The sequence below is a fragment of the Aethina tumida genome, chromosome 7, assembly GCF_024364675.1.
Source record: "Aethina tumida isolate Nest 87 chromosome 7, icAetTumi1.1, whole genome shotgun sequence".
Taxonomy (NCBI): Eukaryota; Metazoa; Arthropoda; class Insecta; order Coleoptera; family Nitidulidae; genus Aethina; species Aethina tumida.
Window position 1 is genome coordinate 5,904,303 of NC_065441.1, and position 26,195 is coordinate 5,930,497.

The 26,195-nt window shown below is 37.0% G+C and overlaps 2 protein-coding genes across 8 annotated transcripts in view; one reads left to right on the top strand and one right to left on the bottom strand.

Moving 5' to 3' along the window:
- The window catches only part of LOC109604808 (protein kibra), a 48,167-nt gene extending 38,674 nt beyond the window's left edge, over window positions 1–9,493 (top strand). The window contains exons 1-8 of one of the 2 annotated variants that reach the window (XM_049969385.1): window positions 1,284–1,665; window positions 3,088–3,196; window positions 3,252–3,411; window positions 3,472–4,488; window positions 4,550–5,086; window positions 5,177–5,369; window positions 5,430–6,517; window positions 6,576–9,493. In XM_049969385.1, the coding sequence (XP_049825342.1) occupies window positions 1,390–1,665; window positions 3,088–3,196; window positions 3,252–3,411; window positions 3,472–4,488; window positions 4,550–5,086; window positions 5,177–5,369; window positions 5,430–6,517; window positions 6,576–6,846 (3,651 nt within the window). In that variant the 5' untranslated portion in view covers window positions 1,284–1,389 and the 3' untranslated portion in view covers window positions 6,847–9,493. Of the gene's footprint in view, window positions 1–1,283; window positions 1,666–3,087; window positions 3,197–3,251; window positions 3,412–3,471; window positions 4,489–4,549; window positions 5,087–5,176; window positions 5,370–5,429; window positions 6,518–6,575 lie in introns of those variants that run through there. The other variant, XM_049969384.1, reaches the window with a different exon arrangement.
- LOC109604809 (SH3 and multiple ankyrin repeat domains protein 2) overlaps window positions 8,266–26,195 on the bottom strand; it is a 75,922-nt gene continuing 57,992 nt past the window's right edge. For 2 of the 6 annotated variants that reach the window (XM_049969379.1, XM_049969378.1), the window contains exons 5-18: window positions 18,896–19,021; window positions 18,476–18,656; window positions 18,104–18,423; window positions 17,052–17,313; window positions 15,858–16,076; window positions 13,804–13,998; window positions 13,517–13,751; window positions 12,596–13,463; window positions 11,578–11,939; window positions 11,357–11,520; window positions 11,083–11,296; window positions 10,744–11,027; window positions 10,520–10,688; window positions 8,266–10,065 (exon numbers count right to left, since the gene is read on the bottom strand). In XM_049969379.1, coding sequence (XP_049825336.1) covers window positions 9,972–10,065; window positions 10,520–10,688; window positions 10,744–11,027; window positions 11,083–11,296; window positions 11,357–11,520; window positions 11,578–11,939; window positions 12,596–13,463; window positions 13,517–13,751; window positions 13,804–13,998; window positions 15,858–16,076; window positions 17,052–17,313; window positions 18,104–18,423; window positions 18,476–18,656; window positions 18,896–19,021 — 3,693 coding nt within the window. In that variant the 3' untranslated portion in view covers window positions 8,266–9,971. Of the gene's footprint in view, window positions 10,066–10,385; window positions 10,426–10,519; window positions 10,689–10,743; window positions 11,028–11,082; window positions 11,297–11,356; window positions 11,521–11,577; window positions 11,940–12,595; window positions 13,464–13,516; window positions 13,752–13,803; window positions 13,999–15,857; window positions 16,077–17,051; window positions 17,314–18,103; window positions 18,424–18,475; window positions 18,657–18,895; window positions 19,022–26,195 lie in introns of all 6 variants that reach the window. The other 4 variants (XM_049969382.1, XM_049969380.1, XM_049969381.1 and 1 more) reach the window with 4 other exon arrangements.

A 26,195-nucleotide genomic window follows, 5' to 3' on the forward strand; every position in this document is an offset into this window, starting at 1 on the left:
CATCAAAATATCGCACTTGTATTAACTTTTAGAAACGATATGATATCTACTCCTTATAATTTATCAGTACAAGTGTTTACATTTCTTCAAAATATCACTAGATATTTATTAATTTGGTTGAGTTTTTAGAAACACAACAAAATATTTTTATAATTTTTCAGTACCATAATAATTTATGTAGATTTCTTTAAAATATCACTGGAAATTAGTTTGGATAAGCTTTTAAAATTAGGAATCTTCTCCTTTTGGTTCTTCAGTACCACTCCATAATAATAATTATTTGCCTAGATTTTTTCAAAATATCACTGGATATTAATTTGGATGAGCCTTTAGGAATGGAATTAAATCTACTTCTTATGATATTTCAGTTCCAGTTATTCTCATGATAATTTGTCTCAATTTCTTTAAAATATCACTGAATATTTTTTTGACTGAGCTTTTAAAATTAACATGAAATCTTTTCCGTATGATTCTCTAGTACCAGTGGTCTCCATGATAATTTGCCTACATTTCTTTAAAATGTCACTGAACGAGCTTTTAAAATTAGAATTAAATTTTCATCTTATGTTACTTTAGTAGAAGTTGTCTTCTTGATAATTACCTAGGTTTCTTCAAAATATCACTGAAAATTAGTGTGGGTGAATTTTTAAAATTAAGATAAATCCTATGATTTTTCAGTACCTGTTGTCCACGATAATTTGTCTAGATTTCTTCAAAGTATCACTGACAATTAATTTGAATGAGCTTTATAAAATTAGAATTAAATCTCTTCTCCATGATAATTATTGTTTTAATATTTTATGAGAGAAATAAGTTTAAAATTGTATTTCATTGATACCAAAATTCTTTATTTAAACTAGTTGTTCCCCTTGAAACAAGATATTCAATAATATAGATATTATTCCATCAAAATTGAATATGATAACATAGTGATCTTCGAAACCAAATTACTGGTTCCAAACTAATAAATATTTTCGTAGTAAATCATTGATCAGTTCATTATGTAAGCCGCGACTGTGTTATGATCGTGTAATGATTGTCAAGGTTGTTTTTACTATTGAGAGGCGCATCACCTGTGAATTGCGTCGAAAACCGAAAAGCCTTGCTACGGTACCGAGAAGCCGTCAGTTTAAAAATCGGGCCGGGCCGCACCGAAATTCCTCCGCGAAACCCGAGAGGAGAGCGGGGCCGGTTCCGGCGTCGACCCCCGCGACCCGGCAACAATGGACCGGGTGTCCTGACCACGTGACCCTCCGGAATGCACACGGAAATTGGTCCACGAGAGGGCCCCTCTTCTTCGCCCGTGCGAGCGAGAATCTCGCGGCCGCCGAACGAGAGGAGCCGAAGGACGGGCGCAAGGCCGCACCGCTCGTTTCAGTCGTGGACGAGATGTGGCCCTTGCCTCACGCGCACCTCCAGGTGCACACGCTGCCCTCGATGCCGGCCCATCAGGCGCCCTTCTTCTATCCCGCGTTCAGGACGCTGCCCGCGTCGTACGTGGTGCAGAGGAGGTCCTACGACGAGGCGTTCGATTCGTACAGGAGGGCCTTCGAACGGTACCATGTGCAAAATGAGGAGAGGATTTACGAGAACCTCGAACAGTACAGGGACAGTGCGATGTTGGTGCTGGGAAATCGTGTGGTTCCCGTCCAGAGGGTCGAATTTGTAAGTGCAGTGGTTGTGTTGTGATGGTGGTATCAAATTATGATACTCACATATTTTTAAATGTTGAAATAATACAAGAAAATGGAGCTGTGATTTAATTAATGTATTAATTATAGTATTTTGAAGTTTAAATATCAAGTTATTGATGATGGATGATGGTACTACTTAGTATTTCCATATTTTTAGAGAAAATTTAAATGTAAACGACTAATAACTAGTAATAGTTTCTCAACGGGCTTTAAGTAGTTACTTAAGATGAACTTTGTTGGTTTTAAAAATGTTGGTACCGTACATCTGTTTTTATAAATTTAAATGTTAAGAATTAATAATTATTACAGTTCTTGATAATTCGTATTCCCATATTTTTTTAAAGTTTAGGACTTGATGACAATAATTAATATTTATTATTAGTTCTTAATTGAGTTTAGGTTTTCAATGAAAATGAACTTCGTTGCTACTAAACATGTTAGTACCATGCATATTTCCATATTTTTGGAAATTTTAAAATTTAAATAACAATTAATTTAATAATTATTAGTTTTCAATGGGCTTTATTAATAAAGATGACATTTTTTGTAATTAAAATGGTTTTGGAATATTGAGTTCTTGACGGTGTTTGCATATTGAATAAAATGAAATGCATTGATACCAAAGATTTTCATATTTTTAGAAATTTTTATGATTTTAATGAGAATACCTAACAATTATTATTGGTTGTACCTTAAGATTATTATTCAATTTTATAAGATTTACAACGGAAGAGCTAAGAATTAAATAATTTAATGTTACAAAATTAAAATCAATTAAAAGTACTTTACAATTGGAACCAATTAAATTGAATAAACTATTATTGTGTAGCTATTATTATACATTAAAATTAATGGTATACGTGAATTAATATACTTTATAAATCAAATAATTTTCCACAATTATTCCTGTTAATCGCTAATATTCGTGCGAGCATCCCATTTACCACATTTCGAAATGATAGTACTGAACCTTAACGACCTTAATGATCGTTTTAAAACGCATTAAGAAAAATATTTATACTAGAAATATTTCTCTTTAGATTCCGTTTTGTTCTACGAAATCAATTTTGATAATTTGTGAAATTCCTCAGTATAATTATGACGATTATAATGTTTACACATTTGTTTCACAGTCCATTAAAATCGGCCGTCCATTCTATTTTTGGTAAACAGAATGTTTAGTAAATCCTAATTTGCCGATTCCATTTTAGGCTCTAACGCACATAACAACTGCATTACGCCACAGATAAAATTAATAAAACAAGCGTGTTTGGTGAAACTTTTACAGTAAAAATAAAATCAGATAATAGAAAGGTTCGTCACCTGTTCTTTTGATGAAATCTCCGACTAAAAGTTACGTGTACAATTATACTTATCGGCCCTTTTGTTACAGGCGAAAAAGGACATCTTCCAAGTGAAATCTCAACGCCTGATCTTGGCCCAAGACGAATACAATCATCTGAACAACGCTTTAACAACGTTAACAACCTCCAGAACCAGTCGTAAGTTTAGTAAACAAAAAAAATTTACTTATCTAATGTTTATTACGTTTTCCAGTGTGTTCATCGTCAAGTAGTGTTAGTACAAAATACGATCCAGATCTCTTAAAATCAGACGTGGCCATGGCGAAAAACCGCGTGTCTAGACTAAAATCAGAACTAGAACAGATCAGAAACGAAATGACATACACCCAAAGGGGCGTTGAGACGCTCACGAAGTAAGTTTCAATATCGCAGCACCCGGGACACATCTAACTTATTCATTTTTACTTTTTCAGTGTCGAACAAAAATTGAAAATGAACGAGGGCGCCTACTACAACATAACGGAGGCGCAGGCCATAATGGCCGAACTGAGAAACATTCAAAAATCCCTGTCGTCCGGAGAGAAGGAAAAGGCTGAACTGATGCAGTCGCTGGCGAAGCTGAAAGACGATCTAACGCGGTTGCAACTTTCGGAAAGCTCCCCCGACGTGTCGACGCTGAGTCTGCCGCAGGAGAAACTGAGCACGGCCTCGCAGACCGACCTGAGCTGCGATCTGGTGCCGATCGGTACCAGATTGGCGGAGATGGCCAAAATGCGGTTGGAGTACGATGAGGCACGGAAAAAAGTACAAAGTATTCAACAGAAGCTGGCTGATTTGGAGGAGAAGGTTCAGCCGGGACAGGTTGAAAGCGACAAGGACAGACTGTTGTTGTTCCAAGAGAAAGAACAACTGTTGAGGGAGCTGAGGAGTATTACACCTATGATGAGGAGTAAAGAGGAAATGTCCGACATTCAGAACGAGTGCAAGAGGTTAGAACAAGACTTAAACAAGGCCCTGGAGATGTCCAACAGGGCAATAGCCGATAGACTGAGGTTACACGAGGAGAAGAACCTGCTGCTGCAACAGCTTAAGGACGGCTTGAAGCAGATGACACAGCTGGAGTCGCAGCTTAAAACATTGTCGGCGAGCACGTTGTCGGTCAGCAGCAGTTCTAGTCTGGGGTCTTTGTCGACGACGAGCAGCAAAGGGTCCTTGAGTTCCGGATTAAGTTTCACCGATATTTATGGAGGACCTCAGTGTGCCGGCCCCATAAATTATCAGAAGCCAATAGATATGGCCGACTTGCATAGGAGGGTTGAAAGACTGTTGAAGAGCAGTGACAATGGCACACCTTCACCAGTCAGGTCACAACCTTCATTATCGCCAAGAAGTTCACTCAGTAGTGTATCACCTCCAGTTTCTCCAATGTACGAGAACCTGCCATGTGTAGTACCACCCCCCACATACGAACAAGTTGAAAGAGACAGAAGGTCAGTAACCAAACATTTATTTATAGTTTTCAGGTTATTAATAGTGGTTTATTTGTTACAGACTCCAATCAGAACAAAAACAAATTGACGACCGACTGGTGGAACTACGATTGTCCAACCCCGCAATCAACGACTACTACACCACCCCCAAGGTGGCCATCCCCAACCTGTCACCGTTTACTGACCTCCTGGAGGCCCACAGCAACATGTCCCAAGGTTCCGGTTTGGGTAGGCCCAGTCGATATTCGTACGAGAGCACCGGAGACCCACCACTTTCACCCATATCCGAAACCCCACCTCCGATACTCGATCACGATGAGATCCTCCAAGGAGCCGCCCTGTCGAGGACGTCCTCCTCGGGCACCAACACCAGATCTGTTTCGGCCGCGGTCAGTGACGAGTCAGTGGCCGGAGATTCCGGTGTTTTCGAAGCCTCCAACAGGAAGAGGGCTTCCGGTGTTTTCGGCAGCGATTTCGACGGTGACACGGCCCAAGTACAGATCAAACTCAAATACATTTTAAGTGAGAACATGCTGAACGTTTGCATTGAACGGGCGAGGAATTTGAATGCACTGCTAATTCCTGACAACTCACAAGTGTAAGTATATTTATGTAAATTATATTACACACAGTGAATGGTAGTCAAATTAGAATTATTTTGGATAGTAATAGTTGATTTTGGTTACAGGTATATAAAAGCAGCATTACTTCCCGTCCAACAACCGCAACAACCAGCGTGTTGCACAAAAACTGTTCGAGACCTGAAAAAAGCGACCTTTGGAGACATGTTCAACATTTCAGTACCTGCCAATAAAATTTACACAAAGACTTTACAAGTGAACGTTTGGAACAAGATCGAACAACAGAACGACCTGTGTGTGGTAAGTTACACAATTTTGTTTTTTCGTTAAACATTTACTAATGTGTCCTTCTGTGCTCAGGGTTGTGTGCAAGTGAGTCTGGCCGACTTCAACGTACAGACAGCCACCCAAAAGTGGTACAACATCCTGTGCACCCACGAGGAACCGGTGGTACCACCTTCGAGCCATTCGAAACAAGAGTCCGACATTTCGGTGTCACGCGAGAAACACGACGGCGAGCTCTCGTGCAAACTAAAGGAAGAAAGCTCCGACGACAGCACGATAATCTCCTCGCAAACGTCCACCTTAACACGCAACCAGGAGTCGGTGATCCAATCCGCCATCGAAATCTTTGACGAACTGGCCAACTGTTTGAGGCACACGGACGATTTCAGCGAAGACTCGGACGAAGACGACAACATCGAGGACAGCGACTGCGAGGAAGGCGACGACTATCCGGGCAACGACCGATTGGAAGTGGTGTTGGAGCACTGCAGCGAAATGGAGCTGGAGGAGAAGTATTCCGACAAGCAGACGAACACGGAATGCGCCTTTTATCCCGAACACGCGAAGCACATGAAGATGGCGGCCGCGGGCGTGGGTGCGGTGGACGACAAGGGCGTAATCAAGCGATCTCAGACCTTCTCGCCGAGCGCGCACGTGCCCAAACACCAGTACATTTGTAAGCTGAACAGGAGCGACAGCGACAGCGCCATGCCGTTGTACAGACGGGCGAGCAAGCCGTTCCAGCGTTACGCGATCGAGAGGCGATCGTTGAGGTTCAGACGACAGTCCGGTTCGTTGGCGCATTTGTCCACCAGCAAGTCGCAGCAACATCTGCCCACCACGGCCAGGACGTCGTTGGACTTGGAATTGGATCTCCAGGCGCAACACACCCGATTGGATATGCTCAATTCCGAGCTGTCCAGGCTTAGGGAGCTGAAGGACAGGCTGGAGCAAGCTAAGGATCAAGGTGACAGCGAGTTTGCGTCTTGCCTGTTGGAGAACCAGCAGTTCCAAAACCTGATTGCCCAGGCTGAGAGCTGCAAGTCCTCCAAAACTGTGGAAGAGAAGAAGATGGAGAAGATGTTGAGGAAGGTCTCCAAGGAGATTTACAAGCTGCGAAAGACCAAGGCCGGCAACGGCAAACCTGACATCATATCATTCAAGTAAGTTATAACTAAAAACTTAATTTGATTAAGTTCTGACTTATTTTTTTGTCTTCAGGGAGAAAATGGCGTTTTTCACGCAACTAAACTCGATCGTGCCGTTCTTGCCGACCGACCAGTGCCATCAACAGGAGGCCGCATCTCGCAGACAGTCGACTGAAGATGATCAGAACGGCCAGAAGACGAACAATCCGTGTGCAAATTGTGATAGTAGTAAGGATGAAGTTAGGGGCAGTGGCGACGGCGAACAAGAAGCAGATACTCGAGACGTCGCCCAAAACGGCCGCTACGACTACGTTGTGGATAGGGTACTCGGTGTGGAAGTGTAATAACGGGCTCTCGCAGAACTTAATTTCTTTCTATTCACATTTATTATTTTTTTTTGGAAAAGTTTCTCGTTCAATATCGTTCAATGATTGGAAGTAGGGAAAATGGGATCAATTAAAGAGGGACGCCGTCGTTTTGTCTGTTAACCGAATTAGCGGGTTCAAGCGACCGCGTTTTTTGAATGTTTGGATGGCTGGTTATTCTAATTATTTTTTTAATGCATTTATTTGTATATCTAGTCATTACAAAATAGTTTTTTTATATGTTTAAACTTTAGTGTTTCTATAGAGGAGAACTTTGACATTATTATTTATTTTGTAAGTTCTGTAAGAGTCATGTTAGATATTTATTTGCGCAGAAAATACTCTTGTACAATAATTCTGTACATTCATGTACATTGTTTCAATTTTATATGTAAGCTTTTTTATTCTTTTTATTTACTCTGATAACGATTTATCAAACTTTGACTGTGACTATAGTTTACTTTCACGTACCAACGTAGATCAATTCGTACATAAAAATCGCCCGTCTGTGTTGGTACCCTAATTTTCTTTAAGGTGTATGAATTATCTAACATTTTAATTATTTTTTTACGAAACGAAAGTGCTATAAAAAATGTGATTATGTGCCTTTACAGATCTGATATTTTCGTGACAAACATAAATACTCATTAAAACAAAACAATATATCTGTATGTGAAACAGTATTGCACATTTTGGAACAATTAGGATCTGATAATGTTCATGAGCTACGCTTATCGACATCAACGTGTATAACTCGGGAGCTTATGTAAGCAATCTCAACTGATCAGCTGAAATCGTTACGCTGTACACGTTGGTGTTCTTAAGAAGCATAGTAAAAAAATATTTGCAGGTATCAAAGCAGATTTTTACATCGAAGCTAATCACCGAAAGTTGCCTTAGATTTCGCCCATGCTTTGGCCTTTGTCGGCGTTTTTTATGTCTTGTTTAGTACAATCTATTTTTAAATTTTGTTACCATACCCCTGTTTTTTAATTAGTTATTAATTATTTATATTAACATTTCTTGTTTGTAAAAAGTTTCGACAATTTTTATAAGCCCTTATACATATTATATAATTTATATAAATCTGCAATAACGTCTCAACTATATTAGTTGGGGGATATTCGTTGTTATATATACAATGTGTCTAAAATAAAAGTGATTTTTTTACTGTATATTATGTAAATAGTAGATTTCTATATATATATATATAGTATTAGATATATATTGTAATATACAAAATGGTATGTTTTAAAAAAACATAAGTACATTCTAAACTCAAATATATTATATACGGTTCTAATAAAATATTTAATAAAATATTGTTATTAACTAAGTAGTTTTCTTTTGTTAACCATAAAAAAGGATTTGGGATTGGGTTGTTAATGAAAGAAATGATGAAGATGAATAATTTAATTGAATTGTAACAAATATTGGTGTAATATTAAAATTTATTAAAAATATTGAGATTCATTGTAATTACATGTATTAAACAAAAGAGGTAAAAAGAAGAAAGTGTAGTTACAACATTACCATATTAATAACAATAATATAGCACAGAAACGCGTTCAAAACTATGAACTACAAGTTCGTAAAATAAATAAGCACAAAATTATACTTACAAAATACAGATATTAAAAAAAACCACATTCCTATTTGAGCTAGTTACATAACGTGTAGTTCAAATAGAAACAAACAGTTAATGTACAAAAAATAGATCATACAATAACTGACCCCGAACATTAATATTTACAAGAAAAAAATACAGTGTAAAACATATATTTGAGCATTATTTTACAAAAGAAAAATTATACATAACTGCAACGCCGAAGATCACGTACAGACAATGTGACGAAATTGGTTAAAATGAGTGTATTCACATTTACCGTCCTGTTCGCCTCCTTCAGCGTTGCGCACACACAAAAAAAATACCAGGATTTGCGAATGTGAAGTAAACATTTAGTAAATTGCTTGCAAAAATGAGTTTACTGCATTTATTCCACATTTTCGTGAGTACAAATAGGTAGATATCATTAACTTCCTAAGTGTATAATGTGTATTTAGGCCTTTTCTTTCTAAAGTTTCGTCAACGGTATTGCTATATCTTGCTAGCTATAAAATCGTGAAGTACAAACAATGGAAAAATGAGTTCGTTCAGACTTTAAGAAGCTGTATATACTTGAATGTTGTTGTAATATATTGATATTATATAATTTCCTATAATCTACTTGTAAATAGTTCACTTATGTCATTCACATTTATCATTTAAAATTGAGTTAAATTATAACAAAGTGACATTTGTACAAAGTATTAGATTATTGCACATTTTTCTAGTATCGACTGGTATAAAATCACTTATTATTGTAAATGTAGCCTATTTCAAAGCTCTAACTTTGTTTCCAATGCGATTATCGGCTCTAAATTGTAAAATCACGCGGAGATTCTAAATGTAGGGTACAAAAACATGTTTTATATGATTTTTTAAAACATGTTGACAGTTTGTTGTTGAGCGATTGAATGATTTTATACACAACCGAATTTGAAACAACAGATAATAAATGTTTATTTATATAGTCACACAAATACAACATTTAATTTAATTCAAAAATATAAATTTTTGGCAGGATGATTTGGTGAATAAAATGACGGAATTTTATCTAATGCACTTAGTCCATATATATTTGACTAAAGAAAAATATATGTATAATTTTTTTTAGTTCAATAAATTGGGAAATGAGTGTTTCCAAATTGAAAATAGATTTAATACTGGTATTGTTTTGGTAGGAACTAATCAGCTATGATGAATTTACAAATATTCATGTTAATGGTGGGTGCTATCTTAATAATTGATATTTGACAATACGGTTACATAGTTTTTTAACATTAAAATGACACAATACACATTTTACAAGCTGTGGTAATATTAAAAAACACTTAATTTCGCCAAATAAAAACATTGTGTCATTTTAGCGTGTGTGTATATAACATTAAGATCGAGTATGTAGATATAATTTATAAGTTAGGGGGAGTATAAGTCTTGTTGTGGCAAAACATTCAATTTGCATTTAAAAAAAAAACCTATTTATACAAATTCAGTTTATTGATCACTGACTGTGTAGTCTACCTTGTTTCATTTTGGGGGTGCTGTTTTTGGGAACTGCTCCAACTATTCGAACTCTCGAAACTTGACGGTTGTCACTGAAATGAAAACATGCTGTTAAATTCTGTGAACGTAACATTTTATGTCATAACGCAAACTCAAGCCACTAAACGATAAAAATACACAAAATTAATCACTAACACATATTTATGTTATTCCAGTTTTATGAAACAACTTACAACACCATAATTTGAATGTGCTATATTAAATTTTGTTGAGTCTCCGAAGGAAAATTGTTTTATTAATAACTTAAACAACATTGATCATAATTTACAACAATAAATTGGCAATAAAAAGTAATTTGGAGCATACTATTTTACAAAAAGCGTAGACAAACTCGACAAAATTAATACGAAACCTGTATTATATCCAAAAGTGACCATGATTATCTGCCGTATCTAAAAATAAAATTCCTTATAATATAGTGGTTCGTTTCATTTCATAATCCGTCATCAAGGATTAATATAAAATAAACAAACAAGAAGTAGTTACCTAAATTGTGGAGGTGGCGCCAGGACTGCTTCAGGTCCATGTTCGACACTACTGGCGTTGCCTCCAAATTCCGGAGGTGGTGGAAGGCAGAACTCTTCCTTTTCATCTGTCTCATTCTCAATTGGAGGTGGCAACTGAACCAACGAAACCGCAGGTCTCGACAACAAGCCTAAAAACCTCCATTATAGACACAAATCCTAAGAAAATTTAGACAACAAACTCACCTGATTGTGGTCGTTGGTTCTTAATAGTCTGGCTGTTGTCTTGTATCGAAGCGCTGAGTCGTTCCGTGTATTCGGAATTCATGCTGCCGGTGATCTCTTGGTCGGAGCTCACGCCGGAGGAACTGTTGTCGCCGTCTTCTAGGGCGACGCCGCCGCCCGCATCGTTTTGCTTCTTCAGGAAGTCGTCGGGATACGACTTGGAAGAGCGCAACATAGATCTGCCCTTTTGGATTTCCTCCACGCTGAAGCTGTGAGGTACCGAGCTGCTGCCCGAACTGCTGCCACTGTATAACAATCATTATTATTACTAAGTCAATTACAATGAGTTTGTCGCTTTACCTGGCGTTGCTGTTTCCGCTGTTCTCCACTGGATGCAACTGTACGCTGGAAAGTCTTGTGGCCAAATTGCTGCAATCCTTTTCCTCGTCGGTTTCACCCTCTGATTCACTGCAGCTGTAATCCGGTTCGGGAATGGGTGGAGTGTTTGATTTGCTCAAATCTACCACATTTGAAGCTGACTTGCTGCAAGGTATCTTCTTATGTCGTCTTGTACCTAAACAATTAAACCAATTAATAAATACACAACGTACTTTTTAAGAGCTAATGAACTTACCTGCTGATGAGTGCGACCTGGATGGTCTGAACGGTTGGGCGTAAGTCGTGTTCTTAGTTGGAGGCGTGGAGGTGCTGGTGGGCTTGAACGAAGACGCCGTCCTCATACTTTGACTCTTTCTGACTTGGGCCTTGGAATTCGAAGGCAAACTCTTCGATCTGTACCTGGAACGAATCGTTACGCTCTCACACTGACAAAATCTCTTAGTTGTTTCTACTCACCCCACGGACTTCATATCTTCAGGTGAGGCGTACAACTTGGCGCTGGCCGTCGGCCTGAACGAAGACACCACGCTCTCCTCGTTCACCACGTCGCAGCTGGTCAGGTTGTCATATTCCGAGTTCCTGGACAACGTTATGAGTTGTATTTGTTGTGGAGGTGGTGGCGGTGGGTGATTCGGAGGTGGTAATGTTCTGTTGCTCGCCAGTTGGGCACTGATGTCCTCTATGCTGCGATGGTTCTTGGAGTAGGCTGAAGCTGATGTGTTGAGCATGGCGACTTCCTGGGCCAAATCGGGGGTGCTGTGGAAATCTCTGCGCAGCTCACGTCCTCCCCAAAAGGGCAGGAAGTGATGTTTGGATTTCTGAAAATTGTTAATGGACTTTAGTTACGATTCTAAGATTGATTATGGCCAAATGTGTTCATGGCCCAAACAATAATCTAAAATTGTTAGTTAAATAACATTTTTGGGTATTAGTAGTCGTTTTGAATTTCATTATTAATTTATGATACATTTTTTCTTTCTTTCGTTCATGCACAATTAAATATTAAAGTTTCCATTACCATGTGCCAACCACTTGGTGTATTAGATGGTTAGTTAAATTTTGTTCAAGATGACAATTGATTATAATTTAATTTGTAAGTTGTTTGTGCAAAATGTGATATCAATTATATTTAGTTTCTAATCGAAGCATTTTTACTACCTTTTAATAATAGCACCTACTCTTCTCCTGTCTACTTTGAAACCCAATTAACAGAAGATTTTTCCATTACCAATTTGTAAACTAAGATAGTACTACTTCCATTTGTAACCAAAAACTACTATACTAAATAATTTGTAGTGTTAATTTACGATTATTTGAATCTAACAATCTTTTTTTCTTTTCTAATTTTCTTGTTATTCTGAAATAAAATACAATAACAGTACAACACCAAAGTGAAACAAATAATAAAAAATTAATTGAATCAATATTTGATTATTTGTGTCACCAACAAATGTATCTCTGGAAATATCATTACCTTGTTTTTGCTCCTCTTCATCTCGGCCACGCTGGCGTAAACTCGAGTCTTTGCAGGAGAGCCAGGATGACTCAGGGTTTGAGTGCCATCCTGGAACCTAGAGCTGGTCATCAGCGAACTGTGTTGTCCGCCGCCCCTTTCCCCATCGTCGCGTTGCTTCTCGAACAACTCCTCCAACTCCTGCGACGTGACCCTGCTCGAAATAGGCCTCTGGCGGATCGAAGCGGTGCGTGGTTGTACCGGTGTTGAGTTTCCGGTGCCGCCCGGTGTCGATTGGTGAATTGACTCGGCGGAACTGGATTTTGTGATGTCGTCAGTCTCATCTTTTTCTCCTCCTAATCCTGCCACCATGCTCTTGGCCCTGGCCCGTCCGACACTCAGCGTGGTCTTGGGGTCCCTCCTCGGCGGCAGAGGTGCCTGGCTGTTCCTCGTTAGAGTGCCGCCAGGATTCATTTTTCTGGGCAACGTTGCGTAGTGCCTGCTGAGCGGTATGTCCGCTTTGCAGGGCAAAATCGTCGATTTGCTCATCGGTATCGATGAGCTGGGTGTCGTCGGTGCGCCCACCGACAGCACAGTCATCTTTACCAACCCGCCGGATTTACGGATCAGATCGACAACGTGCTCGTGGGATGCGGAAGACACGTCCTCGTCGTTGATGGCGATCAGGAAGTCTCCCTTCTTTAGGCCGCTCATGTCGGCCACGCCGCCCGGGTCCACGTCGTCCAAGTACTGGAGGGCGGGGCACTTTTCCGATGGTGTCAGTTCCATGAGCGGTGACGTTGCTTTGGCTCCGCGTAGTATGAAGCCGAAGCCTTTTTTGCCGCGATGGAGTACCACCGTCTTCGGCTCACCGGGTAACCCAGTGTATCTGAACAAAAACGTTTACTCAAGTTATGTATGTGTATGTTGGTTAGTTCTTACTTTTTGGTTCTGGGTTGGGTTGCGAAATGTTTGGAGCTCGATTGGGTGGATTCTCTTCGGCCTACAACTCTGTTGTTCGAATACTGTCTGGAGTCCCTGGCCACCATCATGGGTGTTTGTATGTTGGGATTTCTTAGTCGCACTTCTTGAACGCAGTGTGCTGGGAACAATCCGGTGGCGTTTCCGCCATTCTTCACGATGCCTTCAAGGTACCCATCATCAGTTGCACCAGTTACTAGAAACAACAATAACATAACTCCTTTGATTTTTTAAATGGGTCAATTTACCTTCAATAAAATCGCCGGGTCTGATGCAAACGCTGCCCTCCTCTTTGCTGGTGTACGCTTCGATGCATACGACGGTGGCACCAGGCATGGTGATGCTGCAATTGGTGTCAGAATTGGCGGTACCGACTCCGGAACTGTCGCTGATGATGTCGCTGGTATCGCCGAGACTTTTGTCTGCAACACCCAGTGCGAGCACTGAGGGTAACGTTACATGTTACATTATATTAAACTTGAGGGGCGACTATCTTGTAGATAGTCGCCCACTAAATGGATGGATGATCGATGGTGTGATGCTGATGTGTCTGTATTTTGTGTGGTTGTAAACTGTGCATGGAATTATTGATATTTTTACGTTGTTTATTTATTCCAGTTTCCAAGTTTTTCCACTTTAATGGTGTAAGTAATCGTTTCTTGTAACATTAGACATAAAAAATTACAAGGAAATCCTTTTACAAAATATTACTATAAATCAGTGTCAAATCAGGCCGTTTCCGTGAAAGCATCAGTACGTCTTTTTTATAGTGATAAAAGGATTTCCATGCAAATCAACCTTTTTCCATTAATGTGAGCATATACAAATTCCAATTTATCGAACAGAAGTGTGCACTTGAGACGTCGGGACAAAGACAGGCCATTTAAGCCCAATAAACTCGAGTTCCAAGTCCTTTGGGAACTTTGCAATGTTTGCAGTTTCTTGATACAACAAAGAGGAATAGTTACAGAGTGGGAAATGGCCTTGTTGACTTTGGACTCTTGGTTTAATTTAATGTGTGTGATAATTTGAATTTACACTGAAAACTGTGCTTCAGTGTAAAAACGGTGGGATGATGAAATGAATAAATACATTTATTTATAAATTGTAAATAATTAGAATTATAATTGTGCCTCTATGTAGCCATACCAATTCGTTGCCAGATGTAGTAAAAAACATTCAAACACTAATGCACAGTAAATTTTAACATGCAAATCTTATGTAGTTTTAAAGTTAATAAACCAGTGTAAGACTTGTTAATGTTTTCCAAATTAAAAGTGCGTAAATATATTCGTAAGTAAACATTTACCAAGGTGAGAACAGTAATATTTAATAATACAAATTTATTAAAGCTAATATTTGCTGTTGGATTAGTGCATTCTTAATGTGGAAAACTTTAACAGAGATGATTAAATTTAGATTATGGATTATCGATTTAAATATCTTTTTTTATTAATAATTAATTAATAATAATGTGTAATGCACTCATATTCGACTATCTAATTAAATTTAATTAATTAATTTATATAAATGAGAAAGTAATTTTTATAAATTGCATTAACGACATAAAAAACTGGTTTCTATTCATAATTAAATAATTTCAGATTTTTTCTCGCAATTTATTTCAAAGTAATTTACAATTACCTATAGTAATTTATTAGATAACAGTTTTAAAAAATTGATCTGTATAATGAAATTTAATTGAACAGCTTTTTATTGAATTACATGTGAAAATTAATATTAATATATTCGAATTGAAATATCTTAAAGTAATCATATCGTACTGGATGTTAATTAATTTATAAGCAGATAAACAAATGTGAAAGTAATTTTTGTTAATTGTAACGATAAAAAATATAATTTACAATTAACTATAGTAATTTAATAGATAAAAGCTTTAATAAAGTGTATAGTTACATTAAAATTATGCTTTTTTTTGTTATATAAAAGCAGCTTTTTATTTAATTACAGGTTAAAATCAACATTAATATGTTCGAATTGAGTTATTCAGAAAATAATCATATCTTATTGGCAATTAATTAATTTAAGACCAGATAAACAAATGTGAAAGTAATTTTTATGAATTGTACAAACGACAAAAACCTTAATAAAACTAGTTTTATTTCTCAATTAATTATTCCAGTTCTTAGATTTCAGGAAACTCAGCTGTAATTACAACAAAAAAAAAAAATGAATAACATAAAAACAGTGGTGACTAATTTATGTTAGATCAAGACGATTTAAATCGACAGTCCAGTCAGCCGCAAACCTTAGTGAAAGAGAATTACAGTGTATACCGTACCTGTGACGATGCTGGCCGTATCGGTCTCTAGGCCGGGCGGCGCCCCGCTGCTGGCGTCGCTGAGGCTGCTGCTCGCCGAGCTGTAAGGGGCCGAGGACCGGTCTGAGGGACAGGGACTGGGGGGTAGGGCTAGGGTGCTGGCCGAGGGCGACCTCTGCAGCCATCCGAGGGCGGCCGAACGACGCTTCGGGTTGTATCTGGGCGGCTCGCGGTACGGCACTGAAATTAGCGGGGGCGGTTTTTATACACGTGACACGCTACCACCACGATCACCGGATCGATTGATTTGGTCGAGGGGGTTGCGAACGGAATTTGAATTAATCAAAATAAAAAATTGGTCACAGGCACTGATAATGTAATTGGTTTTAGGTTTTCATCACCAAAACTAATTTAATCTAATTTAGCCAGAAAAGTATTTCTGTATGATAGGGCAAATGTTACGAGATAATTTTGAAAGTAACTTGACAGATCCCACTATTAAATAGTAAAAGGTAATTAAAGTAGATAATAAGAAAAAGTAAGACACTTTAATACTATGAATTTTAACTGATGACCAAACAATTCCGTTATGCGGATTAAATCTAAGTTTTAAGTAAAAGATTATATATATAATTATATATTAAATTATATTAAGCAGTTACATAATTTAAATATAAAACTTAATCGTTGCCATAAGTAGACAAATAAATATAAAAAAACAAGAACAGTTATATGATTTTTTTCATTGAAAACAAGTTTTAATTGTATACCGTATCGTCTATGTTCGTTCAAAATGGGAAAACATAAAAAAGTCGGTGCATGCGTACAAGTAATACATAAATGAACATCCAACTATAAAATTAATTGATTTTATTTATTCGAAACGGGCAGCTTTCAGAACATGTCCGAAAGGACAGTTATACGACAATAATCCGCAGTTCTTCAAGTCAGATTATCTTGTCATGCATCAATCACACATAAAAACAATCTGAATATATCAATAACAATAATAAAATTAATTATGTCCTGAGCCTCTTTCGAACAAGTTCAATTTCGGGCATTAAACTACAATCATGCATCCAAAAATCGTGCACAACCACCTAAATTATTCATTCAATAAGGCGACTGAGCCTTAGCCTCATATAAATGAAACCAAAACTCATTCGATTGTTTAAAAATAAAAGGCAAAACATCCACAAACAACAACATCCTTACCAACTTCGTCCTGACGATAATTCTGGATGATAAGTGACAGTTCCATGTTACCAGCAATGACAGCCACCTGACCTGGTGTTTGATTCGAGTAGTTCAGGGCCTCTCGGTTGGCGCCCCTGAAGAGCAGGGTCCTCGCGCAGGATTCCTGGCCGTTTACTGCGCAGACGTGAAGGGGCGTGTTGCCAGTGGCGTTCTGGCTGTTCATGTCTGCGCCGTAGAAAAGCAAATGCTCGAGATGCTGAAGTAGACCCAGTTTGCACGCCTGCAAATCAAAATTTGCTTTGATCACACCGACTGATTATAATATTTTATATGACAAATTGATTGTTGACTGTTTTATTTTTAATGTGATACTTCAGGTATAAATATCTCAAGATTGTTTATAAATTTAGCATTGAGATAACTAGTATCCAATTAAATTAATTTATATCTTCTTAAGTAGTACTTTGTTATTATAATTGATTTACAATATATCCCCTGCAGGTTTTCCCATGTTCTAAGGCTTAGGGTTTTTTGTGTGCAACTCGGCGAGTGGAAATTATCGCCGTTTAATAATCATGAATAACTGGCGAAGTCAGCATCAAATTTATAAATTGGCAAGCCAATAAAAACTGTACATGGTACTCCTTAGAATACAATAACCGCTATAAAGCAGGATATTAAAGGTCGGATTTAGCAATAAGAACCCGCCACACTCATACACCATACGCTTATTATCCTTATCTTTACTATTATTGCAAATAATAAAATACACTCGAACCTATCGGACGACGAGAAAAATGCGTATTAAACCTCCATTAACTTATAATTTATGGCGAGGGGAGTTAGCACACTTTAATTGCGCGGCAAAGTTCCACTTGTGCCGATATAATTAAAATTGGAATTTACTGCTGGCGCAAAAACTTGCCCAATTATTTACTGGAATTAATCTAATTACGAAACGGATAATTATTGTCGATTGTGTAACTGATTATCGAGTTTAAACCATCTACACCAGCGAAAACAGCCTTTCATTTATTCAAAACAATAATAAGTACGTTTGCTGGTCGTACCTGGTGCACTTCGTGCCATCCTTGAGCGTCCTTGGCTCCGGTGGTGGCGTGGTCGTGCAGCAGGAGTTCGGTGTACTTGGGGTCGACGGCGTGGGTGATGGTGAGATACAGCGGAGTCAGACCTTTATTGTCCTTGTAGTTGGGGGAGGCGCCCAGCTCCAGCAACGTCTGGAGCGCCTCCAGGTTCTGTTTTTCGACCGCCCTGTGTAGGGCGGTCGATCCGTCTTTGGTTCGGTAGTCCAGGATGGCGCCGCCGTTCACCAACGCGATCAGCACTTTAGCCGGCTTTTTTATGGCGGTCGCGATGGTCAATGGGGTTTCTGGAACGGATGTTTTGAATATTTTGACATTGAGAAAAGTTTTGATTATTACCTCCCGTCTCCGGGCAGTGATAGTTGGGGTCCAGTCCTTTGGAGCACATCTTTGTAACCTTCTCCACTTGGCCGTTCTGCACGTACTCCAAAAATCGGCGAAGGTTCGCCCTCGTGTGCAGACTCTTCAACTGTTTTTCATCCAATGAGATCATTTTGTATACTCTCCGTTTGTACTTCAGCTGGAACATTAATATTCAATTATATAAAATCCCTGTTTCCATCACTGTAACATTTTTTAGATAAGGTACGTAAACCTTGGGATAATTACTTTATCTCTTACTATTTTAATAACTTCATTATATTAGATAAAATTACGAAACGTTAATCAACTGCAAACAAGTTTTACGTAATAAATTTAAAATGTACAATTGAAACCCATTTCATTTGTTCCTCATCACAAATTGATGCACTAACTTACTTCAAGAAGTCCAATGGGCCCGCTGAAGGAATAGTCGCCCAATCTGCGCTCCTCATCAAGGAACTTCCCCGCTCTGCCATTTTCCGGCGGACTGAATAGGCCGTAGTTGAAACTCTCTTTCAATTCCTAGGAAAAGAAAACGCAGGTTAACACACAAGTCCTTCTATAAATAGACGAACAGTTAGATCCGAGTCGAAGCAAAGAGATCGGAACAACCAGATTGGAATATGTTTCATTCAAAAGCGAGATAAAAGGTAGGACGGTACATTCTAAAACACTGGTACGGGGTCTTATTGGAATATGGAGAACTGTAAATATTTGTTGGGAGAACATTAATTAAGGTGTTAGTGTATTAGTAGCAAACAATCTGCGTCGCGGTTTTACAATTTTTTTATTATATTGTAATTTGTGCAACAACATGTTTTCATGTAGTTATGCACAATTGTTTTAGACGTGGAATGTGTTAGACCGTTAGTTAAGACATTTTTTAAAACAAAGCTCATGCTTATTAAAGAATATTAGAAAAAGTACGTGCAAGCAGAAGTTAATTAATTAATGAATGGTAGTGTCAAAATTGAACAATATAAATAATATCTAAATTTGTCTCAGTATTTATAAAGTTATTTTATGTTTTATCTCTATCTCTATCTATAAATAAATAACTAAATGTGACCCAATATTCATTAGATTATGAATTTATTAAACGAATTAAATTCAATATCTATTTTTGTATTATATGGAGAAATAAATCGAAAGATTCAAAATTGGATAAATAAATAATATCTAAATTTGGCTGAAAATAAATAAAAATAGTTTTTTATAACTTTTAAACAGATCAAATTCAACGTAACAATATAAAAATACTTTTTTTTGTTTTATCTCCTATTAATTTATTGTATAATAAAAAATTGAACAATATATTGCTCAATTTTTGTAATACATGTGGAAATAAATTGAGAGATTCAAAATTGCACAATAAATAAATAATATAATAACTTATGAACGAAAATAAACTGGAAAGGTTTTTTTTTTAACTTCTAATAAAGGATTCATCATTTTTATTACTAGTCTGGCGCCTCATTGGCCTTCTCAATGTTTAAAAGCAGAGTGATTTCTGATCCGTTTGCGGAGAAACAAGGGGCGAGTGAGTCCGACCCTGTTTGTCGGCGTCCATTTGAAGAGTTTATACGCTGAAGGCCCGATGACCGCTGACCCGTGCAGGATGCAAACAGACTGGACGTGGAATCTCCCCCGGGGTCACCTTTTCACGCCCACACAACACTGTGACTTGTACTTTTTACATCTTCCTTCGCCCGATCCAACCATTTTTTCTTGCCATTATTTTTTGAACCGACTTCGCAACAGTTTTAATTGTGGTTTTCTTGGGCGAGTGAATGGGAGATGTTAAATAATTGTCGCACGTTCCAATCGGAACGGTAAGGAGCTTTTTATTAACATGATTACACTGTATTGTGTTTTGAAATGCATTGTTCCATTATTAGTAATAAAGTGGGGCATCATTCGGTCAAATCCCAAGGCTTTGGTCTCGCTTAATTCTTCTGCACTCCTTGATAATGACTTAATAATCCATTTGTAAAAGGCAAATTACTGTATTTTACCTTTTCGTACTACAATCGTGATCAATACGCTTGTAAATGTAACGTCTGTTGTTTCACTGCTCCGTATTAAATATCAGAAAAGGAGCAAGACAATTTAATTGCTGGACTGGCGTATTTTGTTTAAATAAATGGTTAATAGTCGGAACAATCAGGATATGATTTAAACAGTGGCGTTTCATTCCAATAACTTGTGGCATTTCAACAAATGTAAACAATGTTTGCTGTTCAATAGACCAGATTTTGTAGCCAAGTCGTTTTACTTTATTGTTCTCCATTAATTTTATGTTACAACCACTAGGTAATAATTCCCGAAATTGCAATTTGGATGCCAGACATGGGAATGCATTCAAAAACAATCAATTTCGAATATTCGCGACGTGAAACCGGAAATTACGGGTGTATTATGCAGATTTAGAAGGCAATCATGAGCTTTGAACCAATCCCAAATATTTCCTCTTCGAACAGTTTGTTTAATAAACCTTAATCGATAATTTAAATTGGAAACGCGATGATGTTAATAACATTTTCCTCCATCATGACAAGTCCCAATAATTAACTTCCTCAAGAATTTCAAACTGCTTAGCACATTTTCCCCTCCGCCAGTCTGCGTTTATATTCCTCCAAATATGTAATACTAGAGTTTTTTATGATTCACGACCCTTGATGTTTAGTTTTACTATTTCCAAAGAACAGTTTTATAGTTGTTTTATGCCTCTACACGTTACGATCCATAATCTGTCCCTAAAAACAATAACGCCCTCCAATTTAATGAATAAAGAACAACGTTTCGCTCCCCCCATGTCCCACATCCCAATAACTAGAAAGTTCTCGCGTTCCATTCGACATTCCCCCCTCATATTTCCGTTCTCCTCCTTCACACGTCGGCTGCAGAAAAAAGAAAACTTTTTATGTCTATGTCCTCAACGCCGTAACAAACTTCGCCTCGTTAAATTGTGTTTATAGTTTTATCTTTGATGGCCTCCCCGAGCTGGTAATTTTTTATCAGTTTGATACGCGTACGTAACCATAAATGTTTTAGGAATAATTTATCTTTAAGCCACTTTTATTATTTATATTTCGCATTTTATTTCGGATGTTAAGTGTCTTTTATGTTTTTACGATCGACGGCATCTGTGCGAGTAACGTTTTATGCGGGATTAGCCGATGCTGTTTGCATGGTCAATCACATGTGAATTATGAAAGGTTATTAAAACCACTAATTGATACCATTATTTTAATTGGCCACGCCGACCGACGCTACCGACGTGTTTTTCTTTGTCTGGATGGTTTTTGATTAATCACGGGCACTTGTTTAATCCGAAGGGGGTAATATATTAATAAACCGGTGGAGAAGTTCTTCCCCAAAGGAATTGGAGACGTTCGGCAACAATAAATGAATAGAAAAAGCGTGGGAGGTTATACGTCATTTTACTTTATATTTAAGTAGACAAAAAACAGTTTTTTTTTCATCATTTTATCTTTTATGATCATTATAATGATGGTTATGTTTCTGATGAGGGAATAAAAGTTTTGAATTGATAAATGTATTATCATATTACTTTATATAAGATTTTTTACTTTATTGAAATGAACATTATCAGATTAAGACTTCAAGATGAAGCTTCCAAACATAGATAAATGTGAGAAAAAGATAATAATAAAGATAAATGATGCTTTAAAACAAAAAATGAATCACTATATCAACAAAATCCATCCAGAAGAAAAATGGTAAAAAGGATACATGTAATAATTTAATTAAATAACTTCCTGGGTTTGCCCAATATGAACAATGAGCTTTCAAACTTGGTCTCAAATTTCAGTATAGATAAATGTGTATAAAAGATAAAACTGTTGTTTTAAAACACAAAATGAATCATTGTATTGACAAAATCCAACTAGAACAAAAATGGTAAAGAGAAGAAATATAATATTTTAATTAACTAACTTTCTTCCAAACATCGTCTTAAAATTCAGTGTAGATAAATGTGAAAGGAAGTCAAAACTGATATTTTAAAACAATAAATTAATCATTATATCAATAATATCCAACCAGACCAAAAAATTTTTATTAAAAATGTATTTAAATACTTAAATAATATATTTTTTGGGATATAAATTCACATACACAAGTCTCTTTAACAATGATACTATAAAGAGTTACTATATTTAATGTCCAATCAAAACAAAAATGGTAGGGCAAAGTAATAGAGGAGATTTGAGTGGGTTAATTGGATGCACAGATTGAGTCCTCGTTGTTCCTCTATCGCGGTGGTCCGTGGCCAGGAACAACAATGGCACACGGCCTTTAATAAGGTATTTTAATGGAAGCCGGAGTGTCAGTGGACATAAAGTTTGATTTAGTGCCCGATGCACTCCCCCAGCAACGGCCGGCGCTGCCGTTTTTTCGCAGACGGCCACGCTAAAACCAATAATAAAATCTCGGGTCAATAAAAGCTAAATTGCCTTACCGAGAACTGTTTTTTTACGGCCTCAGTACGCACATACAAATTCCACGCAGATCGTCAACATTGTTTTAGTGGCCGTGCAAGGGACAGCGGCGGGGTTGGACGGGGGGTCGAGCAAGGCGAAACCTATCGACGTTTGATGGCCGGTTGGCGCTTGTAGATTAACAATGATAAACATATTTACTGTCTGCGATTGTGCAATCAAACTGTTTCAATGGAATTTATTTTCTTGCTGTCCGACTATCAATTTTATCTCTTCGTTTATTATATCTTATATTAACGCTATAAATACTTCTTAGAAGGTAAGTAATTCTTACTGTAATAAATGTGTTTAATGTTTTTGTCTTAATACCACTTGTTGCCGTTTTATCACAACTTTGATGAACAACAACCTAAACCTGTAATAATATTCTATTACCTCCTTTCAGGAACTTGCAGGAAATGGTTGTTTTTTGTTTTATCTGATCCGACTACACACAACACACGTATGTTATCCCACCCTCTTGTTAAAAGTAAATCAATCTTATCTCGAAACACTTCCATTTCTCCCAGACAAGTTTTCAGCATCTGAACGATGTGTTCCCCAAAGACCTCGTCGAGATCCAAAAACGCCGTCAATACCTGCGCCGCCAATAATTAGAATGCCACTTGTCAAACATTCGAAACCATCACTCTAATGGATCTCTTCCAGTTGAAAGGATTCTCTGTAAAGGGGGCGATACTTCAAGCCGATCCCCCCGAGGATCCGACGGTCTACAGATAGGTAAACCGGGGGTGGAAATGTTCAACGGGGAATAAGAATTAGTTGTGTTTCCTTTCGTGAGGTCACACATTGAAAAATGGCCGAAGTTTTACCCCTGCGGGCTTTCCGTTTTCGGTGTATCGAGTATTAAAACTGTGTGTTGTGTGGTGCGTGTTGATGCGCCACGTTTTACTGAATGGGGGATGATGAAGGGGCATGTTATAAGTTTGATGTTGTGATTAAATTGAGGATAAATTAATTTCGGGATCAAAAGACGGCTTTTTTGTTGCTCTAATCAAGCAAGTTTGGTTATAATTCGAAAGAAAACTCGTTGTTGTAATATGTTTGGCTTGTTTCCAAGAAGTTTTGTGAAGAAGTTTTTGATTGGAACGGCTGAAAATTAAGTTCTGTAGTAATGAATGACATAAAGTTAATTGAAAAACTACCCTTGACTATTCTTAAAGTAAACTTTCTGTTATTATAACGTTGATTGACTTCACTTCAATCAATAATAATGCTTCAAAATTATTGAAGTTTTCTTAAGTAGAAGAAATGATTGGAAGATAAATTAATTTCGGAATCAAAGAGAAAACTCGTTGTTATACAATGCTTGGCTTGATATCAAGAAGTTTGAGAAGAAGCTTTCTATTAGAATAGCTGAAAATTAAAATATATAGAAACTAGTAAAAGAAAGTAATTGAAGAAACTAAAGAGTAGTTTTCATGATTATAGTGTTTATTGTCTTCTGAACAAGATATGTTTCAATATTACTTACTTAACTAAAACACGTTTGTCACTTTCAATGAAAGATATTCTTTTATCTAGTTAAGAAGAACAAGTGATAATAATTATTACAATATTTCGTTTGCTATCAAGAAGTTTGGGTACTTAATGTTTGGTTTGATAAAGAAGCTTTTGATTAGAAATAGAAACTAGCAAAGAACTATAGATTCCTCTTCTTAAGTAATCATTACTGTAATGTTGATTTACTTCTTGCCAAGAAGCGTTTGACAATAAGTTATGTTTGGTTAATGTTATACATAGTTGAGTAGAAGAAATAGACCAAAACTCTTCGAAACGTATAATGAACAATAAGTTTATTGTCATTGCAGATTTGCAAAACATTCCTCTTGTGCACTTCGTGCACAACTGTCATTTTAATCAATACAGTTTAGCAAACCCGTGCAGAACAAAAAAGAAAATCGAAAGCCATTTATATAAATTTTCCAATTGTATCCCTTGGCACGGCTCATTTACCACCGTGTTGTGTTCCTCTTTGCCGTTACATTCTTCCAATATTGAAAGTGTTGTATAGATAAAACAAAACCGTGGTCCGGCGATCCTGCTTCATATAAAAACGGACAAGAGAGAGTTATGTAACATCGTGGAGAGTAAATAGTGCAGCAGTCACGAACTGATCAGGTTCGTGCTTCGGGTCAGATCAGGTGTGAAAAAATTTCGGAATGTTTAAAATACATTATTCGCATTGTTCATCCCACACTTTATTCCACGACCAATAATAGAACAGATAAACTCACATTTTCGTTTTCGTTTCGGGTGATTTAGTTCGTATTGATTTACGGGGTGGAGAGGCAAATGAATAATTTACTACTTCAGATGTGGACGTCATCCTGTTGTCTCGTTAGAAGTTCGCACAAGTGACATCTTATTATTTTTTCAACACAATTTTTATTTAGGTACAATATAATTACACACGTAAAAGTTTTATCAATCGACGAAAGCATTTCGAGTGAGTACCATAAAATTTATGGCCGTCAGATAGCCAATAATGGTAGTAATAATATCCAAGATAAAAATGCAAACTAGTCTTATAGTTATGGCAAGAATGTGGCCGGTTATAAAATAGAGACAAATTCTACACATTATCTTATAATAGGGCTCCGTCAAAAAATGATTTGCATACAAGCTCGAGACATGCGACACATAGAGAGAGAGTTAAAATTAAAATAGGACGTGCAAAGGGGCGCGTGCTACCAATAATACCTACCCTATACCAAGAAGCGACCTATTTCACCCCCACCATACGTGAAATAGAAAACGAAATTAATAAACTATACCCAACAACATAAAATACCACTAAAATAAAATTATCGATAGAACGGAAAATGAGTAACGATGGAATTTGATCAGTCCATCAAGATAATCATCTCAGTGACTTCGATTGTTGGAAAATTATGTGGTTGTATTTATTTATAAATACGGTAATATTTTTTAAATTATTAAAATGACATTTTAAATACTTTTTCTGTAATTGTCAATTAACAATTAGACTCACTATTATTTTTAGTAAAGTAGGAGTGAGTGAACATTATTGAAATTACTTAAAAATAATTTTACAACATTATTTTTTATTGCATTTTAATAGTTCTTATGTTCTTCCTTAATAGAAAATCTGTTAAAGTCGTTTTAATTTGTTTTCCACTGAAAATGCAATTAAAGTTCATGTTTATTTT